This window comes from Scyliorhinus torazame, chromosome 5 (genome assembly GCF_047496885.1).
Source record: "Scyliorhinus torazame isolate Kashiwa2021f chromosome 5, sScyTor2.1, whole genome shotgun sequence".
Taxonomy (NCBI): domain Eukaryota; kingdom Metazoa; phylum Chordata; class Chondrichthyes; order Carcharhiniformes; family Scyliorhinidae; genus Scyliorhinus; species Scyliorhinus torazame.
Window position 1 is genome coordinate 150,467,646 of NC_092711.1, and position 27,029 is coordinate 150,494,674.

A 27,029-nucleotide genomic window follows, 5' to 3' on the forward strand; every position below is an offset into this window, starting at 1 on the left:
TCCAAGGGAGAGACATCTTCTGAAGACCCGGGGAGGACATCCAAGGTCAAGAAGAACCAAATCCCTGAAGTGAGCAGGCAACCAGTGCAGAATAGACACCCGCCCGATTGTCTTTCCTATTGACTGTATAATTCTTTGCCTGTTTTTGTGTATATGTTTTGATCATGATGTAAATGTAGTTTTTTTGATTTGATTTGATTTATTGTCACGTGTATTAGGATACAGTGAAAAGTATTGTTTCTTGCATGCAGTACAAACAATGCATACCGTAAATAGGGAAGGAAGGAGAGACTGCAGAATATAATGTTACGTTGTAGGAAGGTGTAGAGAAAAGATCAACTTAATACAGTGATTGAGGCTTTCTTAACCGGCCGAATTTTAGCGGGGTCGGTTCTATTCGGTTTTGTCCCAGGTGCTCAGAGGTTCACTGAAGGGGCCGAATTTTAGGGCAGCCCGATTTTGTGTAGCAGCAAACACCAAAAGGTTCATAAGTGTAAATAGCATGTGGGATCAGCCAAACATGACCTCCAAAAAGAGGAAAGAGAAAGGGAAGTGGAATGAGTCGGGTTATGGGATCAATACATTCTGCATCCCACAACCAAACTGTGGAGCAGCTCCCTCAATAAGTTCACAGCTGATCTGATTGTAACCTCAACTCCACATTCCCACCGATCCCCCGATAACCTTTCACTCCCTTGCTCATCAAGAATCTATCCAGCACTGCCTTCAAAATGGTCAAATCTCACCAGCTGATTATGGGAGGGGGTGGTGCGGATTTCAATTCTGTAAGGGAGCCAAGGTTGGATTGGTTCAGCCTTAATTTTCACAGTAACTTCATTGCAACGTTAATGTAAGCCTACTTGTGACACTAATAAGACACAGGTGCTGAATTAGGCCACTCGGCCCATCGAGTCTGCTCCGCCATTCAATCATGGCTGATATTTTCTCATCCCCATTCTCCTGCCTTCTCCCCATAACCTCTGATCCCCTTATTAATCAAGAATCTATCTATCTCTGTCTTAAAGACACTCAGTGATTTGGCCTTGATCGATAATGTCCAATTAAATCCGTTACCTTGATGGTGGGGCTTGTCGCTACCGGCCATGTCTTTGGTGTCCGAGGCACGTGGGCCTTCCCAAATGAGGAAAGCTCAAATGGGGCAAAGAGTTGCACAGATTTACCACCCTCTGGCTGAAAAAAATTCCTCCTCACATTTGTTTTAAAGGATCCTCCCTTTAGTCTGAGATTGTGTCTTCTGGTTCCAGTTTTTCCTACAAGTGGAAACATCCTCCCCATGTCCACTCTATCCAGGCCTCGCAGTATCCTGTAAGATTCAATAAGATCCCCCCCTGATCCTTCTAAACTCCAACGAGTACAGACCCAGAGTCCTCAACCGTTCCTCATACGACAAATAAAGGGTTGAGCAAGTTTAATGGGCCAAATGGTCGACTGCAGCTCCTATTTGTTATGATCTCTGTGTCCAGGACAGGAAGCAGTGAGCAGGGATCTGTCAATCAGCCTGAATCAGCACCTTCTGGAGAATTGGGAGGGTGAATATTAGATACAGTGAATGGAGGGAGTGTGTGTGGGATGGAGATTTACAGCTTTTGGGGAATAAGGGAGGGAAGAATGTTCCAGAGAAACTAGAACTGTCTGTTCTGAGTTTCTATCCTGTATTTGCAGTGATGTATTTTGTAAATTGTTTTTCCAGGATATTAGAAAAGGAGGTATTACGGTCAGAAATCCCAAACATCACATCTTGATCTGACAGTCACTTGATTCTTTGGGTCACACACACCCGAGTGAGAGTGTTCCAGAGCACTGACTGTGGAAAGAGCTTCAACCAGTTACAGAGCTTCACAGCGGGGAGGGACTGTACACGTGTTCTCTGGATGAGTAAGGCTTCAATTGTCTAACCTGGAGAGACACAAGGAGACCCAAAACATGGAGAAACAGTGGAAATGCCGGGACTGTGGGAAGAGATTCAAAGCTCCATCTGCACTGGAAGCTCATTGGCGCATTCACACTGGGAGAGGCCATTCAGCTGCTCTCAGTGTGGGAAGGGATTCAGACATTTATCCACCCTGCGGAGACATCAGCCAGTTCACCCCGGGGAGTGAGCATTCACCTGCACTCAAATTGAGAAGGGATTCTGTGTTTCCTTGTACCTGCTGAGACACCAACAAGGTCACAAGTGATTACAGGGGTTGGATTCTGCTGTTATTGTTGCTACTCTCAATTACACCCAGAACAGCATTGTGTTCATTCTGTCAGTTGGTCAATGGGGAGGGTCGGAGGGATTTTGTTCTGCTGGACTGGCCGGTCTCACGACTTTGCCTCCAGTGGGCTGATGCTCTTGAGCCTTGTGGCAAATACTTGGCTTCAAATTTCACAAGGATCACAGAGTGAAAGGGTGTTTGGAAGGTAGATGACAGATAGTTCCTGTTCCTGTTTGGAACCCCAAAGCATGCAGTTCAGATGAAGATAGGCTTTGGTGGTTACATGGTTCTGTCTCAGAAGGAAACTGTCAAGCCATGAGGGGCAAGTTGTCTGCAGTTGGTTAGGAACTTACAATAAAATTTGTAATGATACAATTGCATTTAAAGAATTATCACATATTTACATAAAATATAGATTCCTTTAAGAAACAAATATCCAACAGGAAAAGTGACGCAACCGTGGTTAACAAGAAAAAGTAAAGATTCCATTAGGTCAAAGGAAGAGGCTCATTAATCGATGACAGATTTATTGCTTCACTGATTTATTGGTACCTTGAAGAATCAATGCAGTATAATTCTTAAATTCAGTATACATACAGACAGAAAATGGAATATCCACAAGGCAAAGTCATTGTTTCTGATAAAAATATGAGAATTGCTGTACAGCAACTTAATACGTGTCAGAATCTAACACGGTTTCAAGAAAAGTTGCATAAAAGCCCTCGTAATGAATAAACCGTTGTTCTACAAATACATCTCGTAATGAAAAAGTTTTGCAGCCTTAACAGAAACATTCACAAAATGTAGCAAAGCCTTAGCAACAAGCAAGGTTAATGCAGAACACCTTGGGGGCGATTCTCCAATATTGGGCCCAAGAGTTCGCGCCATCATGAATGCAGTCGTAAACCGGGCCCGGTTACGTACGATTCTGCCCCCCATAGGGGCCGGCACGGCGCTCGAGCAGTTCACGCTGCTCCAGCCTCCTTTCGCGGTGCCAAATGGGTGCCGCGCCAACCCACGCATGCGCAGTTGGGCCGCGCCATCCTGTGCATGCGCGGGGGACTTCTTTAGCACGCCGCTCCCGACTCAAGATGGAGTAGGTGTTCAGGGGCCGGCCGCGCCAGAAAATAGGCCCAGGGAGGGATTTGAAGAGGAGGCAAACCCCTCCACCCACTCCAGGTTCAGTCCTGGATGTGATTAACAGCAGGAATAACAGCAGAATCCAACCCGTCATCACTTGTGAACCCTTTGGTGTCTCAGCATGTTGGACGACTGAGTGAATCCCTCCCCACAGTGAGAGCAGGTGAATGGCTTGTTTCCAGTGTAAACTCGCTGGTGTCTCCGCAATGTGGATGATGTTTGAAACCACTTTGTGCAGTGAGAGCAGCTGAACGGTCTCTCCTCAGTGTGAATGCGCTGGTGGGACATCAGTACCTGAGAGCTTTTAATCCCACTCCCATAGTCAGAGCATTTAAAGGGTCTCTCATTGGTGTGAGTGACATTGTGGCTCAGCAAGTGATGACCGAGTTAATCTTTTCCCAGTCGGAGAGGTGAACAGGCTCTCCCCGGTGTGACCTCGCTCGTGTTTCATCAGGTTGGATGAGGTTCTAAAGCTCTTTGTGCAGTGAGAGCAGCTGAACGGTCTCTCCTCAGAGTGAACGCGCTGGTGGGACATCAGTAGCTGAGAGCTTTTGAAACCCTTCCTGCAGTCAGAGCATTTAAAGGGCCTGCTCTTGATGTGAGTGACATTGTGTTTCAGCAGGCTGTATAATTGAGTGAATCCCATATCACACACAGTGCAGATGAACGACTTCTCCCCAGTGTGAACACTCTGGTGTCTCTGCAGGCTGGATAACCGAGTGAATCCCTTCCCACAGTCAGAGCAGGTGAACGGCCTCTCCCCAGTGTGAACTCGTTCGTGTCTCCGCAGGTTGCCAATGTCATTGAATCCCTTTTCACAGTGAGAGCAGGTGAAAGGCCTCTCTCCAGTGTGAACTCGTTCATGTCTCTGCAGGTTGCCAATTTGAGTGAATTCCTTTTCACACTGAGAGCAGGTGAAAGGCCTCTCTCCAGTGTGAATTCGTTCGTGTTTCCGCAGGTTGCTAATGTCAGTGAATCCCTTTTCACACTGAGAGCAGGTGAAAGGCTTCTCTCCAGTGTGAACTCGTTCGTGTCTCTGCAGGTTGCCAATGTCAGTGAATCCCTTTTCACACTGAGAGCAGGTGAAAGGCCTCTCTCCAGTGTGAACTCGCTGGTGTCCCTGCAGGCTGGATAACTGAGTGAATCCCTTCCCACAGTCAGAGCAGGTGAACGGCCTCTCCCCAGTGTGAACTCGTTCGTGTCTCCGCAGGTTGCCAATGTCAGTGAATCCCTTTTCACACTGAGAGCAGGTGAAAGGCCTCTCTCCAGTGTGAATTCGTTCGTGTTTCCGCAGGCTGCCAATGTCAGTGAATCCCTTTTCACACTGAGAGCAGGTGAAAGGCTTCTCTCCAGTGTGAACTCGTTCATGTCTCCGCAGGCTGCCAATGTCAGTGAATCCCTTTTCACACTGAGAGCAGGTGAAAGGCCTCTCTCCAGTGTGAACTCGCTGGTGTCCCTGCAGGCTGGATAACTGAGTGAATCCCTTCCCACAGTCAGAGCAGGTGAACGGCCTCTCTCCAGTGTGAACTCGTTTGTGTCTCCGCAGGCTGCTAATGTCAGTGAATCCCTTTTCACACTGAGAGCAGGTGAACGGCCTCTCTCCAGTGTGACTGCGTTGATGCCTTTCCAGCTCGCACGGGGCTCTGAATCCCTTCCCACAATCCTCACATTTCCATGGTTTCCCCGTGGTCCGGATCATTTTGCTTCTCGCCACGTTGGACGATCAGTTGAAGCCTCGTCCACACACCGAATTCCTATTGTTGGACGTTCAGTTGAAGCCTCGTCCACACACAGAACACCTATACAGTCTCTCCCTGCTCTGAATGGTGAAGTATTTTTTCAGGCTGTGTCGCTGGTTAATGCTCTTTCCACAGTCAGTGCTCTGTAACAGTCTCACACGGGTATGCATGTGTGTCTCAGTGCTTTTCCAGACACACTGATGTTTAAAATCTCTTGAAACAGACAGAATAGACAAACATTTCTCCTTCTAGATTCAAAGGCCAATGATCCCAAGAATTGAGTGACTCAGTCAGTTCTTGACGTGATATTTAGTTTGAGATATTGGCCTCAAACTCCTCTCGTTCGAACTTCCTGTGAACAGATTTTACAATAGTAATCATTGTCAGTACAGGATAGAAACTCAGAACAGACAATTCTAGTTTCTATCGAACATTCTTTCCTCTCTCTTTCCCTGAAATGCTCTAAATCTCCATCCCACACACTCTCCCTCCATTCTCACTCTGCTGTATCTAATATTCACCCTCCCAATTCTCCTGAAGGTGCTGATTCAGGCTGATTGACAGATCCATGCTCACTGCTTCCTGTCCTGGACACAGAGACCTGAAAAACTTCATGCAGGCTGCCAGACAGATATATGTCTATATTACTGGATGAAAAATGGGTGTAATATACAGGCTGTATTCATTTACTTTTCCTCCCAATTTTCCTGAAGGTGCTGATCAACAAATCTAAACTCACTAAAACCTGTACAAGAGTAGAGAATCTCCATACAAGTATATTTACTGATTAGAGATGGGGAAATTCTGAGGAAGAATTTTATTTAGTCATGGAGTGGTCATGACAGGGAACTCACTGCCCACAAGGGTTGTGGAAGTCGAGATGATCAATAAATTAAAATAAAATAGGATGGTCACTTGAAGAAAATAAGCTTTCAGGGGAACAGGGATATCGAGGGGGAATGGGACTGACTGGATCGCTGTACAGAGAGTCAGCATTGACTTGAGTTCCCAAATGGATTCTGTCAGTGCTGCAATGACTGTATGACTGGAAATATATAATGTAGGTACAGTACTATTTACAAAACTAGAAATAATAATACATGTCTTTTATTACAGAACCATCAATAATATATATAATACATACCATATAACAACACTAGACATATCTCTGTCCGATATTAAATTTTTAAAAATAAATTTACGGGATGTGGACAATACTGGTTAGGCCGGCATTTATTGCCCATTCACAGTTTCCCTTCCGAAGTAGTGGTGAGCTGCCTTCTTGAACTGCTGCAGTACTTGAGGTGTAGGTACATCCCCTGTGCTGTTTTTTAAAAAATATTGTTTTTTATATATTTAAAGTTCCCAATTCATTTTTTCCAATTAAGGGGCAATTTAGCGTGGCCAATCCACCTACCCTGCACATCTTTGGGTTGTGGGGGCGAAACCCACGTAAACAAGGGGAGAGTGTGCAAACTACACACGGACAGTGACCCAGAGCCGGGATCGAACCTGGGACCTCGGTGCCGTGAGGCAGCAGCGCTAACCACTGCTCCACCATGCTGCCCTACATCCCCTGTGCTGTTAGGGAGGGAATTCCAGGATGTTGCCCCAGGGACAGTGAAGGAATGGCAATATATTTCCAAGTCAGGGTGGTGTCTAACTTGGAAACGAACCTCCAGGTGGTGGGGTCCCAGGTATCTGCTGCTCTTGTCCTTCTAGATGGTAGTGGCTGTGGGTTTGGAAGGTGCTGTCTGAGGAACCTTTATGAGTTATTGCAGTATACCTTGTAGATGGTATACACAGCTGCTACTGTTTGTTGGTGGTGGACGGTTTGAATGTTTGTGGAAGGCGACGCAATCAATCAGGCGGCTTTGTCCTGGATAGTGTCCAGCTTCTTGAGTGTTGTTGGAGCTGCACTCATCCAGCAAAGTGGAGCGTATTCCATTACACTCCTGACTTGTGCTTGTAGATGTCCGGTAGACAAGTTTTGGGGCATCAGGTGGTGTGTTACGCGCTGTAGGATTCCCAGCCCTGGGAGCTACAGTATTAATATGGTTAGTCCAGTTCAGTTTTGATCAATGGTAACCCCCAGGATGTTGGTTGTGGGGGATTCAGCAATGAAAATGCCACTGAATGTCAAGGGGTGGTGGTTAGATCCTCTCTTGTAGGGGATGGTCATTGCCTGGCACTTGTGTAGCACGAATGTAACTTGCCACTTATTAGGCCAAGCCTGGATATTGTCCAGGTCTTACTGAATTTGGACATGGACTGCTTCATTATCTGAGGAGTTGAGAATGGTGCTGAACATTGTGCAGTCATCCACAAACATCACCACTTCTCACCTTATGATGGAAGGGAGATCATTGATGAAGCAGCTGAAGATGGTTGGGCTGAGGAAACTGTCCTGAGGAACTCCTGCAGTGATGTCCTGGAGGTGAGATGATTGACCTCCAATCACGACAACCATCTTCCTTTGTGCCAGGTATGACTCAAACCAGTGGAGATTCCCATTGACTCCAGTTTAGCTAGGGCTCCTTGATACCATACTCGGTCAAATGCTGCATTGATGTCAAGGGCAGTTACTCTCACCTCACTTCTGGCATTCAACTCTTTCGTCCAAGTTTCAACTAAGGCTGTAATGAGGTCAGGAGCTGAGTGACCCTGGCGGAACCCAAACTGAGCGTCCAGGAACAGGTTATTGCAGAATAATTGCCACTTAATAGCAACTTTGATGACTCCTTCCATCACTTTGTTGATGATGGACAGTAGACCTACAGAGAAGTAATTGGCTGAGTTGGATTTGCCCTGTTTACTGTCATCTTAAATGTCCGTCATCTCCTGGGGAAACCAGACCTTTAATTTTGAACATTAGGAAAGAGACCATCCTTTAACCCAGACAAATAAATGTGTCAAGCTGAGGGAGCAAAGGATGTGAATGTCTTTGAGTGAGAGAGAGAGAGAGACCTGGGCCAAGCTTTCCAGGGTCAGCACCCTCTCTGGATTCACTTCCTTTCTCTTCAGTTGCTGCAAATCACCAATTGAAGACAATAAATGGAAAGAGGGAGAAAAGAAAGTGTTTTACAGACAGATGTTGGAGACAGGAGGACGTTTCAGTCTGTGTGAAGCCCAATCTCCTTTCACATGAAGCCCGCGCTGATTGGAGGACCAGCGTCCTTCCGGTCCTAACTCTATCCATTAGCCAACACCTCACAGGAAGGTCAGGGGCTGGGCTTTCCTCCACACATGCGCAGCTTCCCCTCACCCTTGGACATGCGCAGTACCTGATCACCCGCCCGTGCGGCGGATAGAGCGGGTTCCCCAGCGCGGGGGATTGTGGGAGCTATGGCCGACACTGTCCAAACTCCTGGGGTGAAAAGTGGAGGAGGCTTGGGCGGTTGTGTGCGAGCTTGGTGTCCGCCCCCGGGCCGATTCGAAAGGCAGGCCGCCTCTGGGAGCTTCCTGGATGGGGTGAAACAGCAACTCGGCGCCCATTGCTCCTGGTCCCCGAGGGAAGGGGAGAAGACCGGTTTCGGAGTACTGCGACCAGTCGTGTTTCAAGTCAGCGGTTGAGCTGCGGAGACGCTGCTTCGGACCGCGAGGTTTGCTGTCGGCGGTTTTGAGTTCGCCCAATGGAGGACGAAGGAATGGAGGAAGGATGGCAGCTGGATAGGCTGCTGGAAGCAGCGGGTCGGAACCGGGAGTGGATACCCAATGGGCGGCCCGCGGCCTGCAGCCCGGGGTGGGTTGCTGCCGTTCCTGGGGTCTCCGGGGGTTTGGCCCCCCTGGACGCCCTGTGGGCGGTTGGGACTGACTCTGGGACTTTCTTCCCCGTTGTCGACTGTTGCCAACATTGGAGCGACTCTGGCCGCTGCCATTGGAGGACTTTGAGGACATGTTGTTCCTTGTGAAATTTCGGCAGGAGCGCCGGGGTCATGATGTGGAACGTGCAAAATTAATGGACTCTTTTTTATGGACTTTTCTATGAGTACTAAGGGATTTTGTTTTCATGTTTTCTTTGCTTTCATTTTCTTTAGCAGCCTATGACATTCAACTCATTTCGGGTTTTCCCTGAAATGGTAATTAGTAATTGTGGTGGAACGCTAGTTGGTGTGAAACTGCTCTCCCTCCGAATGGTCCCGTGCCTTTGGGCGGGGTCCAGGAGGGGGGAACCCTCTCTCCTCCGCCGCGCCCGGGTCTGGCTCTCCGGAGGTCTGTGCTCTTAGCGAGGAGGGGCCTTTCCCCCGGGGTGTCGGCTGCAGGGCGGGGTGAACGGGGGTGGGTGAGCGGGGATTAGTGTTCGGTGATTGATTCTATCCTGTTAAATCTTTTCTGGGGTGAATTGAGGCCTGGTGATTGGGTTTGATATGACACTGTTAAAATGTATCGAGGCCCTGTGGGTCATATTTGTTTCCGAAGTGGCCGTATTGTATCGGGGCCTTGTGCCTCGCGACTGCTTGTCTTATGTGTTTAGAGGTCGTCACCTTGAAATGTACTTGTGTTTTGTGGATTTTATTTTTGGTTTTTTATTTCATCACTTTTGGAGTGGTCGTATGGTTCCGAGGCCTTGTGCCTCGCGACTGCTTGTTTTATGTGTTTAGAGGCCGTTACCTCAAAATGTACTCGTGTCTTGTGGTTTTTTGATCCTTTTTTCTTTGGAATGTGTGGCGCACAAAGACTCCGTGAGATGAATAGAGTGAAGTCGATGAGGCTTTATTAAGCGTGTCTGTTCCCCAGCAGCCCGATAGTAAACTGGCCTGCGGGGGAAGGCACCGGCTTCTTATACTTCGCCTTCAGGGCGGAGCATGAGGTCAACGGCCAACCAGGACCCGGGATCTGTCAGCCAATGACATTAGGGCTTCCAGTCCCACATGACCCCCAATACATACTACCACAGAATGGTCGTTGGGTTTCGAGGCCTTGTGCCTCACGACTGTTTGTGTTATGTGACTGTTCGATTGTTACTTGAACTATGCGTAGGGCCTGTGCCTTGTGGCTGGTTGTGATAAGTGACTGGTTAATTGGTATTTGGAAACGTATTTTGGCCCTGTGCCTTGCAGCTGTTTGTGTTCAATGACTGTTACAACGTTATTGTGAAATGGAATTGGGCCTTGTGCCTTGCAGCTGTTTTGTGTTCAGTGACTGTTTAATCGTCAATTTGAAGTGTGTTTAATCGTCAATTTGAAGTGTAATGAGGCCTGGAGCCTTGTAAATTGGTTTCTGTAATAATTGTGACGACAATAAGAGTTACTCACAGAGGCAGGAGGGAGTTTCAGTCCGTGTGCAGCTCAATATCCAGCTACACAAAGCCCGCGCGCTGATTCACGGGAGGACCAGAGTCCTTCCGGTCCTACAAGTCTTCCCTTTGACCTGAGCCGGGCAGAAGCTCTGAATTGAAGGCGCGCGCATATTTTGGGGGTGATGCGCATGTGCAGGTTGGCTGGGGGCCGGGACAAAGCGGTGCACTGTCAATTGTGTGTCCGGGTCTTCCAGCCTTTCCCATTGGACACCAGCTCAGCGCGGCTGGAGGGAAAAGTCACTCCCACCCCCACGTGGGGTTCCGCCCCTCATTATCTGTCAGCGGGGGACTGACCAATAGGAAATCGGGAGCACCGGAAGGACTCTGCTCCTCCAACCAATTAAAGCTTCCCCATTGTTTGAATGCGGAAGCTGGACAACGAGCAAAGCTGCTGCTTCTGTGTCTGAGCGAAGATTGAGCTTCACACAGACTGCATCTTCCTCCTGTCTCCCAAATCTGTCAGTAACTCTTTTATTGTCGTCACAATTATTACAGAAACCAATTTACAAGGCTCCAGGCCTCATTACACTTCAAATTGACGATTAAACAGTCACTTAACACAAAACAGCTGCAAGGCACAAGGCCCAATTCCATTTCACAATAACGTTGTAACAGTCATTGAACACAAACAGCTGCAAGGCGCAGGGCCGAAATACGTTTCCAGATACCAATTAACCAGTCACTTATCACAACCAGCCGCAAGGCACAGGCCCTACGCATAGTTCAAGTAACAATCGAACAGTCACATAACACGAACAGTCGTGAGGCACAAGGCCTCGAAACCCAACGACCATTCCAAAGAAAAAAAGAACAAGAAACCACAAGACACGAGTACATTTCAAGGTAACGGCCTCTAAACACATAAAACAAGCAGTCGCGAGTCACAAGGCCCCGATACAATAGGGCCGCTTCGGAATCAAATATGACCCACAGGGCCTCGATACATTTTAACAGTGTCATATCAAACCCAATCACCAGGCACCAGGCCTCAATTCACCCCAGAAAAGATTTAACAGGATAGAATCAATCACCGAACACTAATCCCCGCTCACCCACCCCCGTTCACCCCGCCCTGCAGCCGACACCCCGGGGGAAAGGCCCCTCCTCGCTAAGAGCACAGACCTCCGGAGAGCCAGACCCGGGCGCGGCGGAGGAGAGAAGGTTCCCCCCTCCTGGACCCCGCCCAAAGGCACGGGACCATTCGGAGGGAGAGCAGTTTCACACCAACTAGCGTTCCACCACAATTTCTAATTACCATTTCAGGGAAACCCGAAATGAGTTGAATGTCATAGGCTGCTAAAGAAAACGAAAGCAAAGAAAACATGAAAACAAAATCCCTTAGTACTCATAGAAAAGTCCATAAAAAAAGAGTCCATTAATTTTGCACGTTCCACATCATGACCCCGGCGCTCCAGCCAAAATTTCACAAGGAGCAACATGTCCTCAAAGTCCTCCAATGGCAGCGGCCAGAGTCGCTCCAATGTTGGCAACAGTCGACAACGGGGAAGAAAGTCCCAGAGTCAGTCCCAACCGCCCACAGGGCGTCCAGGGGGGGGCGAACCCCCGGAGACCCCAGGAACGGCAGCAACCCACCCCGGGCTGCAGGCCGTGGGCCGCCCATCGGGTATCCACTCCCGGTTCCGACCCGCCGCTTCCAGCAGCCTATCCAGCTGCCATCCTTCCTCCATTCCTTCGTCCTCCATTGGGCGAACTCAAAACCGCCGACAGCAAACCTCGCAGTCCGAAGCAGCGTCTCCGCAGCTCAACCGCTGACTTGAAACACGACTGGTCGCAGTACTCCGAAACCGGTCTTCTCCCCTTCCCTCGGGGACCAGGAGCAATGGGCGCCGAGTTGCTGTTTCACCCCATCCAGGAAGCTCCCAGAGGCGGCCTGCCTTTCGAATCGGCCCGGGGGCGGACACCAAGCTCGCACACAACCGCCCAAGCCTCCTCCACTTTTCACCCCAGGAGTTTGGACAGTGTCGGCCGTAGCTCCCACAATCCCCCGCACTGGGGAACCCGCTCTATCCGCCGCACGGGCGGGTGATCAGGTACTGCGCATGTCCAAGGGTGAGGGGAAGCTGCGCATGTGTGGAGGAAAGCCCAGCCCCTGACCTTCCTGTGAGGTGTTGGCTAATGGATAGAGTTAGGACCGGAAGGACGCTGGTCCTCCAATCAGCGCGGGCTTTATGTGAAAGGAGATTGGGCTTCACACAGACTGAAACGTTCTCCAACATCTGTGAGTAAAACACCTTCTTTTCTCCCCCTTTCCATTTATTTGCTCATTCTGACCTTCAATTGGTGACTTGCAGCAACTGAAGGGAAAGGAAGTGAATCCAGGGAGGGTGCAGACTCTGGAAAACTTGGCCCAGGTTCCGAAAGCTAGTGTTTGAAACAAACATGTTGGACTTTAACCTGGTGTTGTAAGACGTCTTACTGTTCTCACCCCAGTCCAACGCCAGCATCTCCACATCAAAGACAATGATAGCCTTTGCTCTCAGCTTGACACATTTGTTTGTCTGGCTAAAAGGATGGTCTCTTTCCTAATGTTCCCAATTAATGGGCTGGTTTCCCCAGGAGATGGCTGACATTTAAGGGGACAATAAATTAATATCGGTCAGAGATATATGTCTAGTTATAAGGTGCAGATTACAAATATTATTCATGGTTCTGTAATAAAGTATATTGATATTTCCAGTTGTGTAACATTGTACTGTAGCTACATTATATATTTGCATTCATCTCTTTCCTCAGGGGGTTGTTGATCTCTGGAATTCACTTCCAAAGGGACTAGAGGAGTCTGGGAGTCATTGAATATATTCAAGAATCAGTTGGACAGATTTCTGATTGACAATGGAGTTAAGGTTTATGGGGAACAGGCAGGAGGAGGGATTTCTTCACTCGAGGATGTGGTGTAGCTTTGGAATTCTCTACCCCAGAGGACTGTGGAGCTTCAGTCATCCAAGTATTTTCAAGACTGAGATTGATAGGTTTCTAAATATTGAGGATATCACGGGATGTGGGGGACAGTGTGGGAAAATGGTGCTGAGGTAAATCAGCCAATGATCTCATGAAATGGTTGAGGAGGTTCGATGGGCCTAATGGCTGACTGCAGCTCCTATTTGTTATGATCTCCCTATCCTGGAGAGGAAGCATGGATCTGTCAATCAGCCTGAATCAGCACCTTCAGGACAATTGGGAGGATGAATATTAGATACAGCAGAGTGAGAATGGAGGGAGAGTATGTGGGATGGAGACTTGCAGTTTTTGGGAATGAGAGGGGGAAAAATATTCCACAGAAACTAGAAATGTCTGTTCTGAATTTCTATCCTGTACTGACAGTGATGTCCTTTCCAAAATGTTTTTACAGGACAGTAGAAGAGGAGGAATTACAGACTGAAATCTCAAAACATCATGTCTAGATCTGACACAGTCTCTTGATTCCTTGGGACCCGAATACCATCCTTTGAATCCTGAAGAAATGTTTGACTGCTCTGTAGGCTTCAAAACATTTTAAACATTTATGCGACTTGAAAATCACCGAGACAACACACACCCTAGTGAGAGTGTTCCAGAGCACTGACTGCGGAAAGAGCTTTAACCAGTTACACAGACTGAAAAAACATCACACCATTCACAGCGGGGAGAGACTGTACACGTGTTCTGTATGTAGTTAAGGCTTCAACTGATTGTCCAACACGGAGAGATACAAGGAAACTCAAAGCATGGAGAAACCTTGGAAATGTGGGGACTGTGGGAAGGGATACAGGGCCCCATCAGAGCTGGAAGCTCATCGGCGCAGTCACACTGGGGAGAGGCCATTCATTTGCACTCAGTGTGGGAAGGGATTCAGTGATTCATCCCACCTGTTGAGGCACCATCAGGTTCACACTGTAGAGAAGCCGTTCACTTGCTCTCAGTGTGGGAAGGGATTCAATCGTTCATCCACCCTGCAGACACATCAGCGGGTTCACACTGGAGAGAAGCCATTCACCTGCTCAAGGTGTGGGAAGGGATTCAGACATTCATCCACCCTGCAGAAACATCAGCAAATTCACACTGGAGAGAGGCCATTCACCTGCTCTCAGTGTGGGAAAGGATTCACTCAATTATCCAGCCTGCGAATACACCAGCGAGTTCACACTGGGGAGAGGCCATTCATCTGCTCTCAGTGTGGGAAGGGATTCCCTCAGTTATCCCACCTGCGGGTACACCGCCGAGTTCACACTGGGGGGAGGCCATTCTCCTGCTCTCAGTGTGGGAAGGGATTCAGTGATTCATCCACCCTCCAGACACACCAGCGAGTTCACACTGGCGAGCGGCCATTTCTATGCTCAGTGTGTGGGAAAGGATTCACTCTTTCATCCATCCTGCTGACACACCATAGAGTTCACACCGGGGAGAGACCATTCCTCTGTCCTGAATGTGGGAAGGGATTCATGCATGAACGCAACCTGCGGAAACACCAGCGAATTCACATCATGGAGATGCCATTCGCCTGCTCTGAGTAGGAGAAGAGATTCACTGATCCATCCCACCTGCAGAGGCACTGGCAACTTCACACTGGGGAGAGGCCATTCACCTGCTCTCCATGTGGGAAGGGTTTCCGTGATTCATGGCGCCTGCTGAGACACCAACATGTTCACAAGTGATTACAGGGGTTGGATTCTGCTGTTATTGTTTCTGTTCTGAATTACATCCAGGGCTGCAATTTGTTCATTCTGACAGTTGGTCAATGGGGAGGGTCGGAGGGTTTCTTTCTGCTGGACTGGCCGGTCTCACAACTTTGCCTCCAGTGGGCTGATGCTCTTTGTCTTGTTGAGAAAACCTGGTTTCAGATTTCACCAAAGATCACAGAGTGAAGGGGTGTTTGGAAGTAGAAGATATTTCATTCTCATTTCTGTTTGGGAACCCCTAAAATTATGCCACCTTGCCATGAAGATGGGATATGGTCGTTACATGGTTTATTTCTTTAACTTATTTAAGTGTTTTCGTCTGTGAGAAATAATCAGAGGATGAGGGGCAAGTTGTCTGAGGTGAACTGGGAAACTGATGGGAGACAGGGAATAGCTAATATTTACGGAATTATTACATATTTACCAGGGGGCCAATTTTCTCAGTTGGCTGGACGACTGCTTCATGATGTGAAATGACACCAACGGTGCGGGTCAACTCCCGTACCGGCTGAGGTCATCCATGAAAGCCCCGCCTTCTCAACATTGCCCCTCGCCTGCGGTGTGGTGATCCTCAGGTTAAATCACCACCAGTCAGCTCTCCATCTCCTAAATACATACATAGATACATCGAAAATAGAAGCAGGAGGAGGCGATTCAACCCTTCGAGCCTGCTCTCCCTTTCATTATGATCTGGGTGATCATCAAGCTCAATACCCTGACCCTGCCTTCTCCCCATATTCTTTTAGCTACAAGAGCTTTGACTAACTCTTTCATCAAATTACACAATGCTGTTGTCTCAACTAATTTGTGTGGTAGCGAATTCCACAGATTCTGGGTGAAGAAATTTCTCCTCACCTCAGTCCGAGAAGGTTTACCCCTTATCCTCAAACTATGACCCCTAGTTCTGGATTCCTCCACCATCAGGAACATTCTTTCCGAATCTACCCTGTCTAATCCTGTTGGAACTTTCTAAGTTTCTATGAGATCCCCTCTCACTCTTCTAAACGCCAATGAATATAATGCTAACCGACTTAGTCTCTCCCTCAATGTCAACTAAACGAAGGAGATTGTCATCGACATCAGGAAGCGTAGTGGAGAACATGCCCCTCTACATCAATGGGAACCAAGTAGAAAGGGTCGAGAGCTTTAAGTTTTTAGGTGTCCAGATCACCAACAACCTGTCCTGGGCCCCCCATGCCGACACTATAGTTAAGAAAGCCCACCAAAGACTCTACTTTCTTAGAAGACTGAGGAAATTTAGCATGTCAACTACGACTCTCACCAACTTTTACAGATGCACCATTGAAAGCATTCTTTCTGGTTGTATCGCAGCTTGGTATGGATCCTGCTTTGCCCAAGACCACAGCAAACTACAAAAGGTTGTGAATGTAACCAATCCATCATGCAAACCAGCCTACCATCCATTGACTCTGTCTATAATTCCCGCTGCCTCAGAAAGGCAGCCAGCATAATTACTCTATTCCACCTTCTTCCGTCAGGAAAAAGATACAAAAGTTTGAGGTCACGTACCAACCGACTCAAGAACAGCTTCTTCCCTACTACCATCAGACTTTTGAATGGACCCTGCCTTGTATTAAGTTGATCTTTTCTCTATACCCTAGCTATGACTGTAACATTACATTCTGCAGTCTCTCCTTCCTTCCCTATGTACGGTATGCGTTGTCTGTATAGCATGCAAGAAACAATACTTTTCACTGTATAGTATACATGTGACAATAAATCAAATCAAAATCCTCATATGAGAGTCCGTTCCCAGGATCCAGCCTGTTAAACCTTCGCTGCACTCCCTCCATAGCAAGAACATCCTTCCTCAGGTAAGGACAACAAAACTGCACACAATACTCCAGATGTGGCCTCACCAATGGCTTATACAACTGCAATAAAACATCTCTATTCCTATACTCCAATCCTCTCACTATGACACCCAACATACCATTTGCCTTCTTTACTGCCCGTTGAACCTGCACACTTACTTTCAGTGACTGATGCCTGAGGACACCAAGCTCTCGCTGTATCTCCACCTCTCTCAATTTACACCCATTCAAATCATAATCTGCCTTTCTACCTTTGCTACCAAAGTGGATAACCTAACATTTATCCAGGTTAGACTGCAGCTGCGATACATTTGACCACTCACCCAGCCTGTCCAAATCACGCTGACGCATCTCTGCATCCTCACAGTTCACCCTCCCCGCCAACTGTGTCATCTGCAAATCTGGAGATAATACATTTACTTCCCTCGTCCAAATCATGAATACATAATGTGAACAGTTGGGGTCTGAGCACAGATCCCTGTGGCACCTCAGTAGTCACTGCCTGCCAATCAGAATAAGACCCATTTATTCCAACTTTTTGATTCCTGTCTGCTAACCAGCTTTCTATCCATTGCAAGACACTACCCGCAATCCCAAATGCTTTAACTTTACACAGTAATCTGCTGTGGGAGACATTGTCGAAAGTCTAAATAAACCACATCCATTGGGTCTCCCTGGTCAAATCTACTAGTTACCTCACGGCGCTGAGGTCCCAGGTTCGATCCCAGCTCTGGATCACTGTCTGTGTGGAGTTTGCACATTCTCCCCGTGTTGGTGTGGGTTTTGCCCCCACTACCCAAAAGATGAGCAGGATAGGTGGATTGGCCATGCTAAATTGCCCCTGAATTGGAAAAAATGAATTGGGCACTCTAAATTTATTTATTTTTACAAAATCTACTGCTTACATCTCAAATAATTCTAGTGGATTTGTCAAACATGATTTCCCTTTCATAAAATCTTTGGCAATCTCGGTTTCTGCGGATTGACCAGAAGTCGCAGCCACATGATCTGATAGTATGGATGGCGGTTCATCCTGAGGTAGTACTAGCACACACGGTACTGGCACATTGATGGGTGTCACTAACAACTGATCTGTGTTGTCTCTACACTCGCTCGGCTTCAGTTTGTACAATGGGGCACGGTGGCACAGTGGTTAGCGCTGCTACCTCACAGCACCGAGGTCCCGGGTTCGATCCCAGTTCCGGGTCACTGTCCGTGTGGACTTTGCACTTTTTCCCTGTGTCTGCCTGGATTTCACCCCCACAACCCAAAGATGTGCAGGGTAGGTGGATTGGCCACGTTAAATTGCCCCTTAATTGGAAAAAAAGAATTGGGTACTCTAAATTTGTATTTTAAAAAATGTTCAGTTTGTACAGTATAGGAATCAGGGTCAGTTTCCATAAGACTAGGGATGGGCAATAAATACTGGCCCAACCAGCCCGCATCCCGTAAATGAATTTAAAAAAACATTGGAGCAGAATTAGGCCATTCGGCCCATCTAGTCTGGTCTGCCATTCAATCATGGCTGACATGTTTCTCATCCTTATTCTCCTGCCTTCTCCACATAACCCCTGATCCCTTTATGAATCAAGAACCTATGTGTCTTAAAGACACTCCGTGAATTGGCCTCCACAGCCTTCTGCGGCAATGTGTTCCACAGATTCACCACCCTCTGGCTGAAGAAATTCCTCATCTCAGTATTGAGAGATTTTCCCTTAAGTCTGAGGCTGCGGCCTCCGGTTCTAGTTTTTCCTACTGGGGGAAATATTCTCTCCGTGTCCACTCTATCCAGGCCTCTCAGTATCCTGTAAGTTTCAATAAGATCCCCCCTCATCCTTCTAAATTCCAACAAGTACAGACCCAGAGTCCTCAACCGCTCCTCATACGTCAAGCTCTTAATTCCAGGGATCATTCTTGTGAACTCTTTCCCAGGCCAGCACATCCTTCTTTATGTACAGGGCCCAAAACTGCTCACATTACTCCAAATGGGGTCTGACCAGAGCCTTATACAGCCTCAGAAGTACATCCCTGCTCTTGTATTGTGTCCCTCACGACATGAATGCTAACATTACATTTGCCTTCCTAACTGGCAACTGAACCTGCACATTATCCTTAAGAGAATCGTGAACAAGGACTCCAAAGTCCCTTTGTGCTTCTGATTTCCTCAGCATTTCTCCGTTTAGAAAATAGTCTATGCCTCCATTCTTCCTGCCAAAGTGCATGACCTCATACTTTTCCACATTGTATTCCATCTGCCACTTCTTTGCCCACTCTCGTAGCCTGTTCAAGTCCTTCTGCAGCCCCCTGCTTCCTCAATACTAACTGTCCCTCTGCATAGCTTTGTATCATCTGCAAACTTAGCAACAGTGCCCTTAGTTCTTCTTCCAGATCATTAATGTATATTGTGAAAAGTTGTGGTCCCAGCACAAACCCCTGAGGCTCACCACTGGTCATCAGCTGCCATTCTGAAAAAGACCCCTTTATCCACTCTGCCTTCTGCCAGTCAGCCAATCCTCTTATCAATGCCAGTATTTGTCCTTTAACACCACGGGCTCTTAACTTATTTAACAGCCTCCTATACGGCATCTTGCTAAAGGCCTTCTGGAAATCTAAATAGATCTCGTCCACTGGTTCTCCTTTGTTTAACTTCCTTGTTACATCCTCAAAGAACTCTTAACAGATTTGTTAAACATGACTCCCCTTGACGAAGCTGTGCTGACTCAGCCCTATTTTATCATGTACTTCCAGATACTCCACAATCTCATCTTTAATAATGGACTCTTAAAATCTTATCAATGACCGAAGTCAGAAACCGGCCTATGATTTCCCGTCTTCTGCCTCCCTTCTTAAACAGCGGTGTTACATTGGCCATTTTCCAGTCCTTTGGGACCCTCCCTGCCTTTAGTGATTCCGGAAAGATCACCAGGAATGCCTCCACAATCTCTTCAGCTATCTCCTTTATAACCCTGGAGTGTAGTCCATCTGGTCCAGGTGATTTATCCACCTTCAGACCTTTCACTTTCCCCAGAACCTTCTCCTTCGTGATAGCCACTACACCTCTGCCCCCTGATTCGCCTGAAGTTCTGGTATCCCACTGGTGTCTTCCACCTTGAAGACTCACACAAAGTAACTTCAGTTCCTCTGCCATTTCTTTGTTTCCTGTTACTATGTCTCCAACCTAATTTTCCAGTGGTCCAACGTCTATTCTTGCCTCGCTGCTCCCTTTTATATATTGTAAAAAAACTCTTGTTATCTTCTTTTATATTATTTGCTAGCTAACATTCATATTTCATCTTCTCTCCCCCCCCCCCCCACCCCCCCCCCCCCCCCCCGCCCCCTTATTGTTTTTTCAGTTGTCCTCTACTCACTTTTAAAGGCATCCCAATCCTCTGGCTTCCCACTAACCCTCGCCAGCTTGTATGCTTTTCATTTGCTTTTATGCTATCCCTGACTTTCTTTGTCAGCCACGGTTGCCTCATCCTTCCCTTAGCATCTTTCCTCCTTCTTGGAATGAATTTCTGTTGTGCCTCCTAAATAACCCCAAAAACCCCTGCCATTGCTGTTCCACTGTTTTCCCTGCTAGGCTCCCCTTCAAATCAACTCTGGCCAGCTCCTCGCTCATGTCTTTGTAGTTACCTTTATTCAATTGTAATACCATTACATCTGATTCCAGCATCTTCCTCGCAAACTGCAGGGTAAATTTGTTCATATTTTGGTCACTGCCCCCTAAGGATTCCTTCACCTTATGTTCCCTAATCAGGTCTGTCTCATTACATAGCACCAAATCCAGAACTGCTTGTTCCCCAGTGGGCTCTACCACAAGCTGCTCCAAAAATTCCCTTTCTTGGGATCTGCTACCAACCTGACTGCAATATGCAGTCCACCTGCATATCGAAGTCACCCATGATTATTGTAATATGCCAATACGGTTACAGGAACCCACTTCTCGCTGGTGGTACCACTGTGCACCAATATTTGCTGTCCTTGTCCAATCAAGCACCTTTTGGGATTACCTTCTCTTCAGGTTTGCGACTGCTGATTGTGTTCCACTGTCTCAGACGTCTCCAGGGGAAATGTTGATCAGATGTTGTTCTCAGCTTCCTCTTCAGTAGCAGTAAAACTGGGGGACTCTGAGTGGTTGTGTGTGTGGTGTTGCGCGAAGTAGCCAGGAAACTGTTTAGATGTTCTTTGAAGAGATAACAAATAGGTTATACCAAGGAGAGCCAATGGATGTTATCTATCTTGACTTCCAAAAGGCCTTTGATAAGGTGCCTCACGGACGACTGCTGAGTAAAGTAAGGGCCCATGGTATTCGAGGCAAGGTACTAACATGGATTGACGATTGGCTGTCAGGCAGAAGGCAGAGAGTGGGATAAAAGGTTCTTTTTCGGAATGGCAACCGGTGACGAGTGGTGTCCCGCAGGGTTCAGTGTTGGGGCCACAGCTGTTCTCTTTTATATATTAACGATCTAGATGACGGGACTGGGGGCATTCTGGCTACGTTTGCCGATGATACAAAGATAGGTGGAGGGACAGGTAGTATGGAGGAGGTGGGGAGGTTGCAGAAAGATTTAGACAGTTTAGGAGAGTGGTCCAAGAAATGGCTGATGAAATTCAACGTGGGCAAGTGCGAGGTCTTGCACTTTGGAAAAAAGAATAGAGGCATGGACTATTTTCTAAACGGTGACAAAATTCATAATGCTGAAGTGCAAAGGGACTTGGGAGTCCTAGTCCAGGATTCTCTAAAGGTAAACTTGCAGGTTGAGTCCGTAATTAAGAAAGCAAATGCAATGTTGTCATTTATCTCAAGAGGCTTGGAATATAAAAGCAGGGATGTACTTCTGAAGCTTTATAATGCATTAGTTAGGCCCCATTTAGAATACTGTGAGCAATTTTGGGCCCCACACCTCAGGAAGGACATACTGGCACTGGAGCGGGTCCAGCGGAGATTCACACGGATAATCCCAGGAATGGTAGGCCTAACATACGATGAACGTCTGAGGATCCTGGGATTATATTCATTGGAGTTTAGGAGGTTGAGGGGAGATCTAATAGAAACTTACAAGATAATGAATGGCTTAGATAGGGTGGACGTTGGGAAGTTGTTTCCATTAGCAGGGGAGACTAGGACCCGGGGCACAGCCTTAGAATAAAAGGGAGTCACTTTAGAACAGAGATGAGGAGAAATTTCTTCAGCCAGAGAGTGGTGGGTCTGTGGAATTCATTGCCACAGAGGGTGGTGGAGGCCGGGACGTTGAGTGTCTTTAAGACAGAAATCAAGATAAATTCTTGATTTCTCAAAGAATTAAGGGCTATGGAGAGAGAGCGGGTAAATGGAGTTGAAATCAGCCATGATTGAATGGTGGAGTGGACTCGATGGGCCGAATGGCCTTACTTCCGCTCCTATGTCTAATGGTCTTATGGTGCACAGAGAACACCTGACAAGAACCAGAATGAGCAGGTTCTTCCCGGAGGTGGAGGACAAATGTGAACTCTGCCAGGGGGGCTCGGCCAATCATGCCCACGTGTTCTAGGTTTGCACCAGACTTGTCGGGTTCAGGATAACCTTCAAAATAATCAAAAGAAGAGGCGGGGGTGTTTAGGGAATTGGGGTTTGGGGGTGTTTAGGGAGTTGGGGTTCGGGGGGGGGGGGTTTACTTCCAAGGTTGGGTTTTTGCAAACTATCTGCTCTGCACAAATTTGTTTATTCTGTATTGTATAAAACTTTTATAAAAACATTTTCATAAACATTCTCAACTTTGCCCCTCACCTCGGGCTGGATTCTCTGTTTTGGAGACGATGTCCCCATGCCGTCGGGAAAACTGTGGTCTTTTACCCCAGGAAAACTGGCGTCAAAAGGCCACAGATTCCCCGTTTTGCTGGGGGCGAGCAGGCAGTCGTCATAGAGCTTGCAGCTCTAGCTGCCGATATGGCCCCCAGCACTTCCGGGTCAGAGGATGTGCATGTGCACAGCAGCGTCCGCGCCGTGCTCCATGGCGAACTCAGACAGCGGGCCTGGACCGACAAAATTGTGCCCCGCATCAGCCGCCACGGACAGCCCACACACATTGCCCCCAACACTCCCCTGCCCGCCAATCGGCCCTTCCCCGACTGCAGCGACCCCGGACTGAGTCCAAAGCGGCCTCGCGAGGTTCCTGTACGGCTGGGACCATGAGAGTCCCGCGCCTTTGGGAATTTGGCCGGTCGGGGACAGAGTATCACGGGGTGGGCCTCAGGCGGTGGATTCTCGGTGCGGCGTACTCCACGAGTACAGCCATTATTGGGGGGGGGGGGTGTGGAGAATTTAAAAACCGGCGCCAGGCCCGATTTCGACACCAAAACTGATTCTCCGCCCCATCACCGAATGCGATTTTGGTGTCCGGGGGTGGGGGGGGGGGGGGGGGGGGGGGGGCAGTGGGGCAGAGAATCCGGCATCGGGGGCGCGGAGAATCCAATCCTTGGTGTGGTGACCCTCAGGTTAAGTCACCGCCAGTCAGCTCTCTCTCAAACTGGGAGAGAAACCTATGGTCTTCTGGGGCGACGGTGACTTTCATTTCAATCTAACTGCACACGTGGTGAGCTCAGCAGCCTGAACTCCTCGGGGGGCCTGTTTTAATTATTTGTTCTGCACAACCATCTGATAAATCCAATGCCAGGTGAAATCGGCTGACCTGCTGTTAATTCTGTCTCAACATCGAAAGCTTCAATTTTCTTTTCTTGCTTGAAAACAATTTAATCCATTTCTCTTCACCAGTATTCTTTTTATCTTATGTTCTGCACACTCAGGGCAAAAGAATGAAGCTGTAGCATGTGGGGTTGAATGCAGGTAACGCAGGTTTATTGAAGAGATAATCATAATCTTACACTAATCTTTCTTGTCACAAGTAGGCTTACATTAACACTGCAATGAAGTTACTGTGAAAAGTCCAGAGTTGTCACATTCCGGCGCCTGTTTGGGTACACAGAGGGAGAATTCAGAATGTCCAAATTACCTAACAGCACATCTTTCTGGACTTGTGGGAGGAAACCAGACCACCCGGAGGAAACCCACACAGTCACAGGTAGAACGTGGAGACTCTGTAAACACACAGTGACCCAAGCCAGGAATCGAACTGGGACCCTGGAGCTGTGAAGCAACAGTGCTAACCACTGTACTACCGTGCCGCCCGTAACTCAACAAAAGTTTGATCTAGAAGTTTGATAAAGCCCACGAAGCAGCCAATGACATTACAAACTATACATGTGACTAGATTTTTAAAGTGATCACGTAACAACACAACGATAACCCCAAATATATAACATTTATGACTTCATGTGGGTGATCAGTCTGTAGAAGCGTAACCCTCTGAGGCTCCTTCTTTGACAGTAATTTTTGTGGAATTCAGCCTCAGGAGTCTGGCTCCTTTTTTGACAGTAATTTCCTTTGGAACTCGGCCTCGGGAATCTTCAGTACTTGGCCAGCAAGGAAGACCTTCAGAACCTCTACTTTTATCCCCAAAGTGACCATTACCTCACGTCACTGTTGGACCTGTTGTAATATGACAATTGGTCAATTTGGTCACTAGATTAATTTAATTGGGTCTTCAATTACTGACACCACCTTCTCTCATTATCTCAATGAATGTAATAGAACTGTTTCATACTATCCCTTTATCTGATTCAAGCAATCCCTTATTTATACAGTTTCAAGTGTTGAGGCTAATAAGAGCTTGAAGGTCTCTCTTGCCAGTACATTTATCTTCATTGCACATTCTTTACATACACAGCAATTAAGCTTTTATATTTTTACAGCAAATAAAATTCAGTCTTTCATTACAACTATTGATTCATTAATTGTAACTTGATTAAGGTTCATTACTTATTAAGTCATCTGTTACTGACTGGTAGGTAATTAATACAGTAATCTTTGATTAATACTGTTGATTAATACAAGTTACATTAGTTAAAAAAAACTATTTTGTGGAAGGTAATACCTTTCTTTCTTATGAACCTTGATTGGATTGAACTTGAGCCAGACTTTAGCAACATATGATGTCCAAAAGCTTCACAAAATTATGGAACTATATTAGTTTAAACAATTTCCACGAGTTCAGCAAGTTTTGGAAACATTTTGGTTGATACAGTATTAATTTTAAAAATAAAGGTCCAGTCACATGTTGGATTTTATCATGGCTTCCTTGACCTTATTACATTTAACAATTGATTGTCATTGAAGAGTCATTGATTTTAAAAACAAAATATCATTTTTTAATATGTTCATGGGGCGTGAGCATCGTTGGTTGTGCCAGCATTCATTGCCCATCTCTAATTGCCCTTGAGGGGGCAGTTAAGAGTCATCCACATTGCTATGTGTCTGAAATCACATGCAGGTCAGACCAGGTAAGGACAGCAGATGTCCTTTCCTGAAGTACATTGGTGAACCAGATGGGTCTTTATGACAATCAACAATGGTTTCACGGTCATCATTAGACTTTTAATTCCAGATTTTTATTGAATTCAAATGTCATCATCTGCGGTGCGGGATTTGAACCTGGGTCCCCCAGAGCATTACTCTGGGTCTCTGGTTAAGTAATCAATTGACAATACCACTACGCCACCCCCTCCCCTAGAACTGAGGCATACCTACAGTTTCTGACATTACAACAGTACTGTCAAAAGTACTCAAAGTACTTCAATGGCTGTAAAATGCTTTAGGAGAACCTGTGATCATGAAAGATGCGATAGAAATATAATTTATTTTTAGAATTAATCCCTAAACAAGGTGGCACAGTAGTTTGCACTGCTGCCTCACGGCGCCACGGACCCAGGTTCGATCCCGGGTGACTGTCCATGTGGAGTTTGCACATTCTCCCCGTGTATGCATGGGTCTCACCCCCGCAACCCAACGATGTGCAGGGTAGGTGGTTTGGCCACGTTAAATTGAGCCTTAATGGGAATTTAAAAAAAAAAATTATAAACAAGTATTGGTCCCCAAACTGAGCCCACTCATGAAAATCATGAATAAAGACGGAGTCTTGATTTTGTGCAACAATCATGTCTTTCTCTCCATTTCAAATCCCCTGTGAAAATCCAAACACAGCATGTTGTAAATCATTCGATTTAAAACAGAACGAGGTGTTGTGATTTGGGATTCGCTGCCTGATGAAGGTGCAGGAACTTTACAGATTCTGTAGGAACAGAAACTTGCCGGGCGATGGGACTATATAAAGAATCTGTAAAGTTCCCCTTTGAAAGTTACAGTTGAATTTACTTCCTGCACCTTTGTCAGGCAGAGAATCCCAAATAACGACAACTTGTTCTGTTTTAAATCTAATAATTTCACAATATGCTGTGCAGAGAGCACAGGAGGCCATTCTGCCCATTAGATTTAAAACAGAACGAGTTGTTGTGAGCTGGGATTCAAAATAAACTTGGAAATAAACTAGGAAAATAAACTTGCAGGGCGGTGGAATTAATTTGATAGTTAATCCAAAGAGCTAGCAAGGGAACAATGGGCAGAATGGCCTCCTGTGCTCTCTGAACCTCATTTACATTTGAAGAAAGTGGGAAATATCTGGAACCCACTTCCGTCGTGCGGGATAGAAGCAGAGATGACGGAATGTTTCCCAAAGGAAATTTGATGGGCACTTGAGGGACATAAAGCGACAAGGATACGGGGAGAGAACAGGGAAATGGTTTGACCTACATAGATCAACAAGTTGTGAATCTTTGAAATTCTCCACCCCAGAGGGCGGTGGAAGCTCAGTCATTGAGTGTGTTTAAAGCAGAGACTGACAGATATCTAAATACCAATAACACAAAGGGATATGGTGATAGTGTGCGTAAAAAGGCACTGAAGTGGATGATCAGCTATGATTGTATTGAATGGTGGAGCAGGCTCGATGGGCTGAATGGCCAAAGATAGGTAGGAAAGTAAATTGTGAAGAAGACATAAGGAGGTTAAAAAAGTATATTTGAAATGAATGGGATAACATCTGGCAAATGGGTAACAATGTGCGAAAATGTGAAATTGTTCATTTTGGCAGGAAGAAAAAGAAGCTTCTCATCGAAATAGCGAGAGTTTGCAAAGTTCCGAGACTCAGAGGGATCTGGATGTCCAAGAGCAGGAATCACAAAAGGAG

General features: G+C 46.9%; 3 protein-coding genes across 5 annotated transcripts in view; 1 reads left to right on the forward strand and 2 right to left on the reverse strand.

Moving 5' to 3' along the window:
• The window catches only part of LOC140417969 (uncharacterized), a 79,443-nt gene that overhangs the window by 22,922 nt on the left and 29,492 nt on the right, over positions 1 to 27,029 (reverse strand). The gene's annotated exons all lie outside the window — the stretch shown is intronic.
• LOC140422047 (uncharacterized) lies at positions 2,747 to 10,458 on the reverse strand. The gene is made up of 2 exons (XM_072507025.1): positions 10,354 to 10,458; positions 2,747 to 5,450 (listed from the first exon to the last, which is right to left on the reverse strand). Exon 2 carries the CDS (start codon positions 5,056 to 5,058, stop codon positions 3,703 to 3,705), a length of 1,356 nt encoding a protein of 451 aa, XP_072363126.1. The 5' UTR covers positions 5,059 to 5,450; positions 10,354 to 10,458; the 3' UTR covers positions 2,747 to 3,702.
• LOC140422089 (uncharacterized) lies at positions 10,747 to 16,831 on the forward strand. 3 transcript variants are annotated; one of them, XM_072507103.1, is made up of 2 exons: positions 10,747 to 10,855; positions 13,768 to 16,831. In XM_072507103.1, exon 2 carries the CDS (start codon positions 14,123 to 14,125, stop codon positions 14,906 to 14,908), a length of 786 nt encoding a protein of 261 aa, XP_072363204.1. In that variant the 5' UTR covers positions 10,747 to 10,855; positions 13,768 to 14,122; the 3' UTR covers positions 14,909 to 16,831. The 3 variants fall into 3 exon arrangements, with proteins under 3 accessions (XP_072363204.1, XP_072363205.1, XP_072363206.1); XM_072507104.1 differs by lacking the exon at positions 10,747 to 10,855 and adding an exon at positions 10,864 to 11,240; XM_072507105.1 differs by lacking the exon at positions 10,747 to 10,855 and adding an exon at positions 12,532 to 12,636.

Excerpts from the sequence above, each read along its gene's own strand:
- LOC140422047 (XM_072507025.1), bottom strand. The coding sequence starts at position 5,058 with ATGATCCGGACCACGGGGAAACCATGGAAATGTGAGGATTGTGGGAAG.
- LOC140422089 (XM_072507103.1), top strand. The coding sequence starts at position 14,123 with ATGGAGAAACCTTGGAAATGTGGGGACTGTGGGAAGGGATACAGGGCC.